The following is a 14843-nucleotide window of genomic DNA, read 5'->3' as shown; positions in this document are numbered from 1 at the left end:
TATACGAAGAATATCGAAACATGCCCGGCTGGCCACGACGGGTGCCGGGCGGGTATCATCGCCCGAAAACGAATGTGTCAACCTCCTAAAATGCTCGCTAATGCGCTTGGTAAGAGGGGAAAAAACCCCTTCCAAAACTCGACAGATCCACTAAACAGTAATGCCACCCTCGTCTATCAGGGTCTCATCCCACCCATCTGTTTGCAGGAGCCAGTCGGCAATCCTCTCCTTGACGCTTCTGATGCCCTCAGCTAGGGCATTGTTCCACTGGTCCTGGACCATGCGCACCTTTTCCTTGAGGTCCTCGGTGAGTCGGGTCTCCTCGCTCTGTCGCATCGATCTCGCTCTCTCCTCTCGCTCCTCGGTGCAGACGGGCGTGCCATCAGCCTCCTGCACCTGCGTGGCTAGTACACGAGCCTTGGCGTGAACAACCGCCTCTTTCACCTCATGCAGCAGGCAGAGGAGGTTCGTGTGCGCCTCAATGAACTGGTAGGCGCTCTTCTCCGTATGGTTCAGCAGAGTGAGGAGATACTGCATCGGGTGATCGTGATAGGACGGGTTCTCGTTGAATTCTGACAGCGGAATCTGGATATGGAACCCCTCGAGATTCTCGGGTATTTTTTCGACTAGGCGAGATAGAGGTGGCGCGATATCCCAGAATGCTGACAGCTGCAGGGCCACGCCGCGCTGGACTGCGTCATCGACGATGGCACGGAGGTCTCGTGTTCGATCTAGAACCCCGATGGCGTAGTCGTACTCGCGTTTAGCAGCATCTTCGGCAAAGAAGGCTTCGGCATTCTTCATCTTTTCCCTGTTTCCCGCAAGTCGGTACGGAGTCACAACTACCTCGCGGAAGCGATCGTTGCGATCCGACAAGATATCATAGATAGCTCGATGCAGCGACTCCCTCGCCTCGAAGATCCATTTCAGCAGAGTCAGCTTCTCGAGAAGCTCTGGCCGGTCGTCTCCCTCTTCCTGCGGCATGTCGACATCGTTTTGCCCACTGTCAAATAGGCGACGCGACAGATCATTGTAAAGCTCCGAGGCACGGTCGATTCTGCTCGTTAGGAGATCATTGAGTGGCATGATCACCTGGCTCTGGAACTGCTCGTATTCCGACTTTTCAAGCTCCTTCTTCTTATCGTTTTCCCGAGCTTCGGAATCCGCCTCGATGGCCCCGGCATCGGTATATCCTAGGTTGCCGCGATTAATCTCCTGTTGTAGGTTGGCGCGCAGGGCCCGGCGTCGCTCCGAGGCAGCCTTTTCACTATCGTCCCGACGTTTGGCGCTTTCAGCGGAGAATTTTGCCTTGATTCGGTCTGCGTCGGAGAGGTCGCTGAGCGTTCGCACGGAGCTCCGGATGGAAGCCAGCTCGGGGTGGTTATTGTTCACAGCCGGGTGATGCCGGGGGTAGGGAGGGGGCAGGGTTACGAGGCGAGAAACGTCCAGACCCTCGCGATTTCCAGGTGCAGGCGAAGGGCTTGACCCGACCGGCGTCTCAGAGAATCGAAAAGGCTGAGGAGTCCGACTCACGTCCTGGGGCTGGTCGTGCCAGCCAGTCTTTTCCGGGGGATAATCAGTGGCAGATCCATGCTCGCTTGGAAGCTGTGACGACAGATCAGGGTCGGCTGCCTCTGCCCATTGCTCCTTGGGGACGCCCATGTACTTGGACTCCCGCTTGGATCGTTCAAACCGCTGAGAAGGATCACCCACTGATGATTCCCACCATCGACTCGATGGCCTGCCTCGAGAGCTTCCATCTCCAATTTGGTCACTCACGCTCATGCTGAGGATGGGAGAGAGCGAAGGCATATAGTTGTTCGTCACAGTGGCACTGTTCTGGGCCGCGGAGCTAGGGGATGGAGGCAAGCGGGCGGATCCCGGTGCTGAGCTCGGCCCTGCTTCTGCAGGGAAGCTCGCGCCAAAAGAGCCCCGGTGCGAGCGAGTTGGTTCAGACGATTGTGGTGTCCACTCCTCCTGGGAGGTTGTGGATGTGCGCCTCGTCGTTATCATCGGTTGGAACAGGTCTCGGGATAGGTCGAAGATCTCCGAGCCCATGGCTCCAATCGCGGACGAGTATCTCTCGCGACGGACCCGAGACTCGTTTACCATGAAGTCTGCAAATAAGCGTACCCGCTCGGCATCAGTTGCGGCCGTGGCTTCGCTCGCAGCGAAGCTCTGAAAGCGCTCAATAGCTCCCGCCGCAAACTGTTCTGCACTCTGTGTGACTACCAAATGTTTTGACACCGGGGTAGTGACCCAAGGCGGAGGCCGCGATGTTTCCCGAGGGTTGTAGCTTGATGCTGACCTTACTTGAGGAGGTGGAGTTGGTAGAGATTTTGGAGCTACGGACGAAGAGGTGCCTGATTTCTGGGTGAGCCGCGGCGGCTGAGGTGAGAAGGGCGGCGTCGCTGCTTCCAGTGGATGGAGAGGCCGGTCAGTCCTTGTCATCCGAGGCGTCGAATTGCGTGAATCTGGTTGCCCACTTGACTCTCCCCCTCCAGCACTTTGAGGGGTCATCTTTGGGGGACGGGGAGGGGCTCCGCTCGAGGAGCTTTCAGGAACGACAATATCTAGAATGGCGCCATGATGCTCTCGTTCGTCCATGGACCCACGAACTCCTTGGCGCGAACGATTTTCCGATCTCCTCTGGATAATTGTCTTGTCAAGGCGCACTGCTTTGGCTCGGTTGAGTCCGCTCGCGCTGGAGGAGGAGGTTGGGGGTTCAGGGACGTTTTCTGCATTCTGGGCAGTCTCAGTATCAATGGTCAGGCCTGAGTGGTTCCTTGTGGGCTGGCTCTGCTGGCTGCTCTCGTCCACCCAATCCAACGGCGTGGGCGGTACAGGGCCTAGGGTTGAGGTCGTAGCTGGCCGGGGACGAACAGTTGGGATGGATATTATGGGGACGCTCGTTCTATCCAAGCCCTGAACGCTCTGCGACCTTGAACTAGACGGCGGGGGTCCGGGTGGAGGTGGCGGGATGACCATTCCCGACTCCAGTCTGGTTTGCGAGCCCGACCGTGAACGCGCTGACGTCGGGGTCTCGATGGCACCAGCCGATACAGCTCTTCGGGCATTGGGGGGCCCGGGTTGGGGGGCGCTGGAAACAATTGAAAGCGGCCTCGCAGGTTCTGGAATATAGAAGCCACCTGGGCCAATGCTCTGCCTTGCTGACGGGGCATGATGATGTGATTCGGGTGTGGCGGGCTGGTCAGAGTCCCGACGTCGACCGAAGGAAGGCAGGCCGAAGCGGCGCTCACGAGAGCTTCGCCTACCAGTTCCCGGGGGCGGGGGGAAAGAGTGGTTGACCGGTGGCTCGGGGGAGGGTCGATGGAGATTGGAAGATGATATCCTCGGTGGCGGAGGTACCGAAGTCGAGTTTGGAGCAGGATCATAGATGATGCTCGTGGGACGTGGCTGCTGGCTCCTTGGGGGGCTGTATGGTGGTGGAGGAGGGGCGGATGCTGCTCAGGTCAGTACGCTCCGCCTCCGAAAGATATGTGAGCGGGAGCATGGGGGCTATGTACCTTGAACTTCACCGGCATACCGATGCTGGTGATCGACTGACTGGGCAGGCGAAGCGACCCATTCTTGCGGATTGTACGGTTGTATCGCGCTGCTCGGAGTGTGCTGCGTCGTCGTCAAGTGAGACGACGCCATGGAGATGGCCGATATGGGCGTATTGAGCTGGTGCTGGTACTGGTGCTGGCTGTAGGAGCCCAGCGAAGATGTCATGAGAGGGTTGAGTCCTCGGCGAAGTCCCACGGCGTCGCGGGAGGAAGACATTGTGGCTCGCAGAGTAGCCGCCGGCAACGATAGCCGGGCTAGACGGCGAGTGTGGCCGCTTGTTGGGTCTCACGTTTGGCGAACGGGCAGGGTGGGTATCCTTACGCCGCACTCCCCGGAGCAGGTATCAATATCCGTACTAGCAGGAGGTATAGCAGAACCCAGCCGACGAGAGCAGAAGTTCGAGGACAAGGGAGGCTCTTTGGCGACGCTCCAATGGATGGCTCCTGTCAGGTCACAACGGGTGTCTCTGTCACAAGAGCCATGCGGGAGCCCGTCTGCCTGTCTGAGTGACTGTCTGAGAGACCGACGGAGGCGTGCGCGGGGAGCTGAGGCCGGTCTGAGGGCCAGAACGGAATGGAGGAGCGCGCAGGGACTAAGGCAGGGTGCCAGCATACGACGACACGGACCAGTGGTGTCGCAGCTGTCGCAGCTGTCGCAGCCAGCCAATGCAGGGCAAGTGTGCGTAAGCCGCACTTTGTCCAAGTCGGCACTATTATGTAGGCATGGACTGCCTGGAAAAGGCTGGCGGTGAAGTGCGAGGGTGCAATGGGAGAGGCGGGAGGCGACGGGGATGCGGAAGAAGGCCGGTAGAGAGTTGGAGGGTTGGAGTGTTGGAGGGCTGGAGGGGAAATTGTGACTTGTGAGTGGTCTGATGGCAGGCTGGCAGCCTGGACTCCTTGGCCTTGGCCCTGGAGGTTGCCTCATGCACGCCGTGACTGGCCAGACTGCATGCGACTTTGATGCTGGAGTAGGAGCTGTACTCGTAGCATGCCGGCTAGTAGCTATGACTAGTCGCCCAGGTACGTAGGTAGGGAAGCAAACGTGGGCCCACCCTACTACTACTACATAGCACTCGTAATAGTACGTACTGGGCACGGATAGGTAATAGATGACTGAACATTGAACACAGCGCCCCTGACTCGTGGCCCCGCTGGTGTTCGACATTACGACGCTAGGTCGAGCCGGCAGCCCCTAGAGGCTGGGGGCGGCCCTGGCAGATTGTGTCTTTTTAAAGAAACTGGCCCGATCCAGGGGACTGGTTCAACATGGGCGGATAGGAAGTAGTAGTCCCATTTGGGGTGCTCATTTTCATACTGGAGAGGTGAGCCCACAGCCATCATTCTACGAGTAAATACGTGACACTTTAACGGAGTGGCGTTCTGTCTACTGGAATAATGAGACGGCCACGGGCGGCAGACTGGGCAGAGGAATACTACCTAGGAGGATTCGGGACAGTTCCTAGGCTCGAGCTCCAGTGACGGAGATTGGCACTCCAATTGGCTCAGATGCTCGAAAGCTGGGGACAGGTCTATTCTTAGATCGGATGTGAGATCTACTGTTATGATTGGTCAGCTGTACGTGGGGAGTTCGGTGCGCCGGCGCTTAAATGTTCATGCTATCTGCGTGTACGAATAATATTGAGGCAGGACCTGGCAGCGTGGACGAAACTTCCCATGTTGCGAATACTACGGTACCGTCCATCTTCGTCTCCATTTTTCTCTCTGTCGTATGATCCTTCCGGTTTGATGTGAGAGAATTGAATGTAGCTGCAGATGACCATCAAGGAGACTGATCGACGAAAGTACGAGGACGGAGGACATGTAATCAATTGGGGGACTTTTGCCATTGATATTGATGCCGCTGAGCTTCTGCAGGCCAGCCAGTCTCTCTGACGGCTCACGCGAGGTTTGCTGCATCCAGAAGTATCCGCAGGTGCTACTAATAATGCCCTGTTGAAGATTAGAACGGCCCTATGATTCTCTGTTCAGAGGAATAAATCAATCCATAAAAGTATCCCGGTTTTGACTTCGAGATCAGCTTTAACTCTACTCGTAGACTGTTTGGAAGGCAACCTCACCTGGGTCATCACTGGGTACTAGTACTAGTACATAGTACTTCACATAAAGAAAAGTACGAGTACAGAATATCTTGGGGAGGCTCCCAGAGTTTGGTTGAGCGGAACAAATATCACCCGAAACAGAGTGGCGGTCTTGCCTACTCACCAATGACATCATGGACTTACCTTCTGCGCTGAGAACGAGCTGTTCAGCTACGCTATTGGGAGGCTGAGGGCGCTCCACGGTTGCAAGGCGCATCGAGACGCCAAGACTTTGGTGGGCAGGACCCTCATGGTCTGGCCGAACTTAGCTCCTCGGAAGTGAAATTGGTTCCATCAGAATATTCTTCATTCATCCACATTCAACCTGCTGAAAGGCTGTGACAATCACTGAGCTTTTCCATCTCAGTACCCCGATCCTCGCCATGCGCATTGGCTGAGTGGCGAAGCCACCGACGCAGACGATCCCGACGACGACAACCTCGTGTCCCCCAACGTCATGCTGAAGCAACAGGATAGCACTGCCAATGCTGAGGGTCCAGAGTTCTCGCCGCGCGGCGGGACTGAAACCTACCGACTATGACCACGAGATCAGTCTCGTTGACCACGATGGAGCCCTAGTTCGGGGAGGCGACGGAGTTGGCAACGCCAGATTTGATAGAGCCTCGACCGAGTCGCCCCTTCTACAACCTGTTGGAGTGGAGGGCCAGCCGTCATCGAGATCTTCGCCGCGACCAGAGGAAAGCGAAAATGGTGCACATATACAGGAGCGCCCAACCGGTGAACTGGAATGCCAAGAGGAACTTCCATACCCTGCCCTCAGACCATCAATCGAGATTCAAGGTACGCCGGATGCCCATCTTGTTCCGAGCTGGCTTATATACACCGGCCGCTGACACTGTCTAGCTCCGAGTCCAGAAGCTTTCCCCGAGGGGCCTCAGATCGTACCCAAAAAACCCCGTGTCGCACGAGAGACTGTGATTGATATCCTCTTCGAAAACGAGAGAGGTGGCTTTTTTTGCGGGCGGCCACTGTTCTCTTCTGCCGCCCTTGGGAGTCTGGATCCTCCCGCATGGAGTGAGTGGCGGTCTTCTTGCGCACAGAGTCACAATGACCACGAACTGACCTTTCTCAGCGAATGGATACCACAAGCCCTCCCCGACAAGCATATTCAATGCCCAGGTTCCCGACCCGTCCTGGGAATGGGTGTGGTCTGACTGGCACATTAATCAGCAAGAAGGGGTAGACGAGGGCGGCTGGGAGTACTCCTTTGCCTTCAGCTCCAAGTTCAGCTGGCATGGTGCGAGATGGTACAACTCCTTTGTGCGGAGGCGCGCCTGGACAAGAAAGAGGGCCAAGAAAAAAGAGGAGGATCTCTCGGTCGACCCGCATATGCCCAACGGCGACTATTTCACTGTACAACCCGTGCCAGATCGAATGAGTCGAGGATCTCGGCAGAGCTTGGCTAGCAGTCGATCTCCTAGCAGAGTAAGCGTCGCGCATGCCTCATCTGTCGAAATGGAGCAAGCTAAACCCGATGTCGAGGACCTCGAGACTCTGCTAGACACGCTCCGGTTTTCACGAATAGATCGTGAGAAACTAGAAGCAACCGAGAATTACCTGGAGAATGCACTTGACCTGTCGAATTTACAGCAAGAAATGCATGAGATTATGTCCCTCTTCATTTTTCAGGCGTCCCGGCGACTGCTGCTGAGCCACTTGATGACAATTTACGACGACACGAACAAGGCATTGGAGCAGAGCGACACACCGGAGCTGCGAGGACGCAGAGATGCTCTCAAGGCGGCTCTTAAGCATGCAGATGAAGAAGTCCGCAAGCTGGCATATTGGAGCGACGTCAAGCAGATGGCAGAAAGGGGAGAGTCACGGGGTGCTGTTGCCAGCGACAAAGGCTGGCGTGGTGAATGGCAGGGCGTAGACCAGAGCGGACCGGCGGAGCCGAACCGCGGCAAACTGCCTGGATGCTGAGCACAACTCGACGTTGTTCTTTTTTCTCTCTACCTGTTGTCTATGTACGGAGTACGACCGGATCTCTGCCAGGCGATCTTACTGGGTCACAGGTTTGGCGGGTTAACACATTACATGGTTGGGAGTCTTGTTACTTGGGAGCATAACGATTAACACCGGGGGCATATTGTTGCGACGAGCCTTCTAGGCTTGGAAATTGAATATGGATAGCGAGTACTAATTCTGATACCAAAGCAATACATTATTTTCAATTCAATGGGAGCCGGAGGTTGTACTGGAAATCTGCAATCGGAACTTCAAGAGAGGTGGATTAGCGGGGCAGCATGAATCTGGTGTTGATTTCGCACGTGACTGAATGTGAAAGTTTCCCGGACGAAGCTGCCACCAGAGGAACACTAACCTTTACAACGTCCAAGCCATCTCCAATGCCGGACCGCACCTCATGACCAATGTCCCTGGGGATCAGCTCACTATGCAGGGCTTTGGTGCGCCCTGCCGGCAATGCCGGACTGATCGCGATCCCCCAGAATGCCCTGCGACGCCGGCTTCAACAACCATGGCCGACACTACTCTCGAGCTCCGAGCCCTTGCGTAACGCCTCGACCTCTCCCTCTCCCTCTCCCCTTCCAGAGCCGAAAACGACTAGCCGAGAAGATAAGAAGCAGCGAAATGACTTCTTCCGCAATGCCTTCTCTAGTCCGACCGACGAAGAAATCGAACACAACCTCTCCTCACCTTTCGTGCCGCCGGCGCGCCATTACCCATCCAAGGCCGTAACAGCCCAAAGCGCCGAGGAGGCCCGGCATGTTGCAAAAGTTCAAACAGGAATGGACAAGTTATGGAGCCACTTCAAGTCTAAAGACCACTTTCTGGCGAGCCAGCTCAAGTGGGCTGATACGTTTGCCCTGCTTCAACGGGCGACGACCCAAAAGACCAAATCGCCAAGGCAGATGTCGGCAATGCGGGTTGTGATGCCTGGGAACTGGGATCTGGAGGTTAGCAACCAGAATATCGACTTTGTAGACTCCTCCACTGGGCTGCAACAAAAACTGCGAATATATCACGACCACCGGAACCCGTCCGCGATTATCATGCGCGGTACCCAGGGAGCGCTAGCCAAGGCTGCCGAGGAGCTCCTTAAGGGCCGCGAAGGAATCCAGATTTTTCAACTTGGTAAGGTGGACGTATGCGACTACGAGACGAAACAATTGTGGCCCAAGATCAAGGAGCAGAACAAGAGTATACCCAAGAGCAAATCCCACAGCCTCTGGGTACACAGAGAACGGCCGGAGGAGCATTGGATCGACATGAAATATGAGGATATACCGCGGCCATCTTCCTGGACAGTGGAGGACTTTGACTCGTATATTGCAAAGCTTGTGTGTGGCCGCTTGCGTCCCCACCTCGCCTTGACGGTATACTCTGAGCAGGCGAAAGAGGAGGGCAAGGCCTTGGACACCGACGGCATCCGCGTTAAGCTCATCATGGACGCTTTCATGGACCCCGAGGCAAGGCCCTACATCACCACACCTACCTTGAAGATGGCTCTGGCCTTCATGGCACAACGTGGCGGTCACCGAGCCTCAGCAGACCGCCTCTTCACCCTTGCCGAGGGCTGGGGCCTTCCGATGGACACAGAGACATTCAACATCATGCTGGAAGGCTATGTGACGAAGCGAGACCACCGCCACTTCTATTTGTTCCTCCGTAAGATGAGGGCCCGCTACTATCCGGCGAACGCACGCACGTGGCTCCTTTTTTTGCGGCTAGTCGAGAAGGATTTCGAAAAGAGGCAGATTGTCGCGGCCATGTGGGAGCTGGGCCTATTTAAAGACCCAGGACTCTCGCGTGGCATTGCTGGGACTATGGCATCTCTTGACGCATACACAGCCTTCCGTTCAGGCAAGGACCTGGCGACGTTCATGAATCAGCAAAAAGGAAAGCACGGTGACCAGTGGCTGTCCAAGGATGCGCTCCATGCTATTCTGAAGGAGTACTATCGCTTCTATGGCGAGTCAAAGCCCAATCCGTCAGCCGCCTACGGTGTTCTCATCGAACAGTTCGAGCAGGATGGTGGTCGCATCACCATCGAGACAGTCAATGTCATCATTAAGAACTGTTTTATCAACAAGGACTGGAATGGGGTGCTATGGGCGCTACATCTCATGGAGGTCCATGGTTGCGAGGCCGATGATATAACGTACGAGTGTATCATCCGTCTTGCTACCGACACTTCCAACCCTCGCGCCCTTGCTGCTGGGTTCTTCTATGGAGCTCTTGACCGGCGCTTGCGCAGCCGCTCCCGGTATCACTTGAACCAAGTCTTCTTTGGGGAGCACAAGAATGGCTTCTGGAAAACCAATTATGTCCCAATATTTACAGAAGAAATGGCCGCCGCCATGAGACAGGTGGGCTTTTCTCGGTCCACACAGGCCGTCTCACAGGCCATCAGGGTCGTCAACGCCGCCGCCAAGGATAAGGTCCCGACCGAACCCCTTGCCAGCACCTTGCTGTCAGCCCTGCTTCTTGATATCGAGTTGAAGAAGGGAGGTAAGGCAAAGCCATTGGAGATCGGAATGAGGGACAAGACCGAATCGGACGGGATAGACGTGTCGAATGGCCAATATGAGCCGCCAACGACCATCTTCCACCTCGACATTTGCTTCAATCCCGAGACCATGAACCCCCGTCGGGAACTCCGTCACCGGAGGTATCAGACACCTTATCGTCGCAGGGATCAGGCACCTAATCACTCCGTGGTGAACGTATCTCCAGAGCCGACAACGCCACCCCTGGAGGCTCCTCCTCTCAAAGTTTTCCTACCGAAGAAGACTCCCGCTGAACACGCATCTAGTCCTGATGTTTCCGACGAAACTTCCATGGAGGATGTGTTCCTCGAGCGTCTCCGCAAGGCACGGCGCGAAATGTAACAACATAAGTACTACTCTAGGACCGCGCCGTCCGCTGTATTTTTTGTGTATATCACTGTTTCTCATGGTCATTTGTGCCGAGCATATAGAGCTGGAATGGGGGATGAATAGTGTACTGCTAAGGGCCTCAAGCCGCGGCATATACCCATTTGCATAAAAGGATGAAGGGGAAGGGGGTGGAATCATAGATGTACGATATGCCGTGTATACCATGCACGCCTGCCAACTGCAGCAGTATAGATCACATCCATCATCACCACAACATGCCCGCTCACTAGGATGCGTCTCCTAAGCTGCAGGGTTCGCATTGCAACGTCCAATGGGTGTCTGTGTAGTAATAGTATATGTGTCTCTCTCCAGAACCTCGCCCACAAACTGTCTTCTACTCGAGCCCACACACCCCCGATACCACCATGCCCACTTGTTGGTTTGTTCGTCACATGCTAACTAGACTGTATACCTCCCCAGCCTAACCCCACTACAGGTCGCCATCCCATCCCAAAGGGGGAGAAAAAGAGATTAAGGAGTAGTCGAATAAATTGGGAGAACAAATAAGAAGTTGGATGGGAGAGAGAACCGGGCAGGCCGCATGGCGAGGGCGTGGCGAAGATGGAGAGGGGAGGAGAGGAGGATCCCTGACTAGGCCGCGGAGGATTTCTCTTCTCCCTGTGATCCAGTAGTAATGTAAACCATTTGAGCCCCAAACAACAGCATGAGAGTGCGTATGAGTGTGCGACATGAGTATAACCATGCAGAAAAAAGAGACAAGCGAACATCAGACGTCTACCTCCCCACTTCAGCCCTCGCGTTCCCATCATGTGCCTCGCTCCCCAATCCACGTTAAAGGCCTGCCAGCACCCTCTGTGGTGCTGGCAGTAAAATCAACGTTGAAACGACAAGTGTCGCGACCGAATTTGTCCCCGGGCGGAATGACCACCTAGTCCTTCTTACTCTCTTCGGGGGCCGCCTTCTCGTCCTTTGACTCACCCTCCTTCTTTGGCTCTTCGGCCTTGGTCGAGTCTGCTGTTGAAATAGCCGGTTTGGTCTCCGCAGTTTCGTTCTCCTTAGGAGTGGACCGTGTCTCGGTGGACGCCTTGGAGACCTGGCTCTCAAGGTCTTTGTCCTCGTCGGCGTTGTCGAACATTGGGGTGTCATCTGAATCGGTAAGAACCTCCGTTCCATCGCCAAGGAAAATGATCCGACCCTTATACCCACCGACACCGAAACTCTTTCCCTTATTGTCCGCGTCCACCTCGTAACCACTGTCACTATCCTCGTAGTTGTGGTGGACTCCGGGGCCACGGAACTCCGCTAGTACGGGGACAGGCGCGGTTAGCTCGCTTTGTTAAAATAACGGATCAAGACAGGGCACAGTGAAACGACGAGAAAGAGGTTCTTGATGGGACACAAGGCAAAAAGATTGGGAAACGTAAAACGTAGAATCGGAAATAAATCAACCAAGCTGGGGTATAGTCGTACCGTATTCCGGAGGAGCACAAGGACCGTCTCCGTTAGCGACCCTCCTCGCAATCTCCTCGTACCACTCTTCCTTTGTCTTTCCATGGAGGAATCCGATAATAACCATGGTCATGTTGTCGCAGCCGACACCGCCCGTCTCAGAGTTGGACGCCAGACAGTTATCCATCATATTCTCGCAGATTTTATCCAGGCTTTGCTTGGCAGCAATCCCCCTCCGGACAAACTCGACCACGGCCTGCGAGGACTGGCAGTCCCAGATACCTACGAAATTGAGTTAGATTTCTTTCCCCCTCAGAGTAGAGCTGGAATAAAACTCACCATCGCAGGCAAGAACGAGGAACTCGTCCTCGTCAGTGAGGTCGTGCACCTCAACCTCGGGGAACGCGGTGACAATCTGACTCTCGGGGGGAAGCTCGGCACTCTTCTTGAATTCGAAGTCGCCGATGGCACGCGATAGAGCGAGATTTCCGTTGACACGGCCGAAGTCGACAAAGCCGCCAGCCGCGGTAATTCGATTCTTCTCGGCTGGATAGCGCGAACGCATCGGGTCAGCATTCAGGGCCTAGGCGTGAGAATAGTTGCGAAAAGGGGGAACCAACTTTCGAGTTGTGGCTTGTGGTCCTGTGACAGGGGCTTGGCGCGGCCCTTGATGCCTAGAACACCTCTGGAATCACCAGCATTGGCCTGTGTGAAACGTTAGGAGATCACCGACTATTATCGCCACCGCCTCGTTTAGAGTTGGGGGGGAAGACCGGATCATACCACGTAGAGCTTGTCCCCAGCAATCAAGCTGACACAGGCAGTGCAGCCGGAGACCTCCTCCTCGTACTTGGGATCTATTTCGATCATCCACAATCAGCATAAACGTTCTGATGGTGCAGCCGATCGCGCGCATGCGATGCATGGAGGAGCATGGGCATACCATTGAGGATGGCCCGGTCAGTAGCCAGGAAGCCATCCTTGAGGCCCTGGATGTAATCGCCCTTCTTAAAAGTATCCTGCTTGGCAATGATGTTGTGTATGTTCTCGCCTGCGAATAAAGCTACCTTGTCGCCGCCGTGGCCGTCGAAGACGCCAAAGAAGGAGAGCTTGTCGGGATTCGGCTTCGAGTCCTTGGAGCCCTCGACAGCGAGGTCGAGAACCGTCGTGTGGGCATCCTCCATGCTGATGCGCCAGCCCTGCATGGCCGAAACGCCGTAGATAAGTCGTTCATCCTCGCCCTTTTCGGATGCCTGTAGACCGCGGGGAAGGGGAAATCGTCAGCGCAAATTTCAAATGACAAACGCGGGGCTTTGCGTTCAGAGCGCGCACGCGGTGGGGGCGCTGCGTGGGGAGAGGGATGGGAGGGGTTCGCAGCTGCGGCATGCAGGCATGATTGCTAGGTATTCGCGCAGAGAGTGGTTTGTGTCAAGGCCAAGCGCGAGGGCGACCAATGCTGCGGTGGATGGATCGCGCGGTCGAGATCGAAGCGTAGTGTTGAGGAGGGGTTCATCAAACAGGGCGACGAGCCCCTCCCTGCCGACCAGCAGCAATGCTCAACCGCGACGGCATCGACAGCATCAGGATAAAAAAAGACGTGGCATGTCGCAGCGGAGCAGAGGCAGAGCGGAGATGGAGAACGGCGAATGGATCGGGGACGCACCTTTTCGACAACGGGCTCCGAGAGGGTTTGACCCATGGCAGCAGGTCGATCGGCAGCGTCAGCTACCGCGGGAGGGAAGGAATGGAGGAGACGAGGCGAATTGACGCAGGGCGCGAAGTTTCAAAGCGACACGGCTAAAGAGAGCGGAGCGGCGGGGGGGGGAGGGGTCACTCGAGGTGGTCAGGCGAGCAAGGTGGTGATGATGGGACAATGTTGTGAGGGTCGAGGTTCGTGGTGGTTTGGGCCTTGGTCTGGCCGGCCGGGCAAGTGGTGAGATGGATCAGGCAGGGGAGCACCTGGGGTGCCAGCGGTACCTGTGGGTGGGTAGCAAGTAGCGGCGCTGCAAGTGTACTGGCAAGGTGGTGATATCGATAACGGTTGGGACTGGACCTCAGAACTGGCAACAGGACGGTTGTGCAGGGCCGGATTTGGGACACCAACAGAGGTCACTCAAGGTAGGGCGATAGCGCTTGCCGTTGGCAAGACAGCGGTACAATCCAGTGGTGCTGTGAATGGGGCAGGTTCATCACTAACAGAGTGAACTACTGGACTCGGCGGCGAGTGTTGAGTCGGGGGCCTGGCTCAGTGGCTTTGCAAAAATTCAGCAGGAAGCGGGGTACTGCTTGCAGACGCTGCCCGTTGCCCGCTGCGGCACTGCCAGTTGCTCACAACTCAGAGTCATTAACACCTACCTCCCGCTGACGCCGAATTGGACACCGATAAACACCCTATTATGCTGTCTGGCAGAGGAGGAGGTCAGGATCATACGATACCTATAGTCGGATCACCTAAGATACGAACGGACACCAGATAAGTCAGACAACGAGCCAACCCTAGTACAGACTCCCAAGGTAATATTATGTACATGCACGCATGTATTCGTGGTAAGTTGTGCAAATTCTTCTCCAGCGCGTGGATGCATAGGGAGTGCATGGTGGGTGAGTGGGTGCCAGGGTGTGGCGCAGATGGAGGGGGAGGGGGAGGGGAACACGAGAGATGGCGAGATAGAGAGGGAGACCGAGGGTTGAGTCTGAGAGAGCCGAACTCCAGAGTTTTCAGAGCTGGTCGGATGGCGAAATCTCGGCTGTCCACTAAAAACCCAGACACCGACCAAGACCGCGAGGGCCCAGACCTCAAGATGCAAAAGGCCTCAAGCCCTCAGCCGCGAGCAATTACC

At 55.8% G+C, this 14843-nt stretch overlaps 4 protein-coding genes across 4 annotated transcripts; 2 read left to right on the top strand and 2 right to left on the bottom strand.

The window, feature by feature from the left end:
* Nucleotides 1-150: 150 nt before the first annotated feature.
* On the bottom strand, nt 151-2013 carry ACO1O0_005154 (uncharacterized protein; the record flags this gene model as incomplete). The annotated part of the gene is made up of 2 exons (XM_083194580.1): nt 151-1695; nt 1780-2013. 2 exons carry the CDS (start codon nt 2011-2013, stop codon nt 151-153), a joined length of 1779 nt encoding a protein of 592 aa, XP_083049493.1.
* A 4140-nt stretch (nt 2014-6153) lies between these two features.
* ACO1O0_005153 (uncharacterized protein) lies at nt 6154-7615 on the top strand (the record flags this gene model as incomplete). Its single annotated transcript, XM_083194579.1, has 3 exons — nt 6154-6469; nt 6533-6703; nt 6762-7615. The coding sequence occupies 3 exons, from the start codon at nt 6154-6156 to the stop codon at nt 7613-7615; spliced, it is 1341 nt and encodes a 446-aa protein (XP_083049492.1).
* Nucleotides 7616-8064: 449 nt separating this feature from the next.
* On the top strand, nt 8065-10545 carry ACO1O0_005152 (uncharacterized protein; the record flags this gene model as incomplete). The annotated part of the gene is made up of 1 exon (XM_083194578.1): nt 8065-10545. The coding sequence occupies one exon, from the start codon at nt 8065-8067 to the stop codon at nt 10543-10545; it is 2481 nt and encodes an 826-aa protein (XP_083049491.1).
* A 937-nt stretch (nt 10546-11482) lies between these two features.
* PTC2 (phosphatase 2C-domain-containing protein) lies at nt 11483-13389 on the bottom strand (the record flags this gene model as incomplete). Its single annotated transcript, XM_083194577.1, has 7 exons — nt 11483-11856; nt 12025-12285; nt 12343-12549; nt 12624-12708; nt 12787-12860; nt 12947-13256; nt 13309-13389. The coding sequence occupies 7 exons, from the start codon at nt 13387-13389 to the stop codon at nt 11483-11485; spliced, it is 1392 nt and encodes a 463-aa protein (XP_083049490.1).
* Nucleotides 13390-14843: the final 1454 nt, after the last annotated feature.

The sequence above is a fragment of the Amphichorda felina genome (assembly GCF_050947745.1).
Source record: "Amphichorda felina strain 45539 chromosome Unknown scaffold_5, whole genome shotgun sequence".
Taxonomy (NCBI): domain Eukaryota; kingdom Fungi; phylum Ascomycota; class Sordariomycetes; order Hypocreales; family Bionectriaceae; genus Amphichorda; species Amphichorda felina.
The sequence above is the reverse complement of the archived record's forward strand: the minus strand, read 5'-3'. Positions and strand labels throughout refer to the sequence as shown.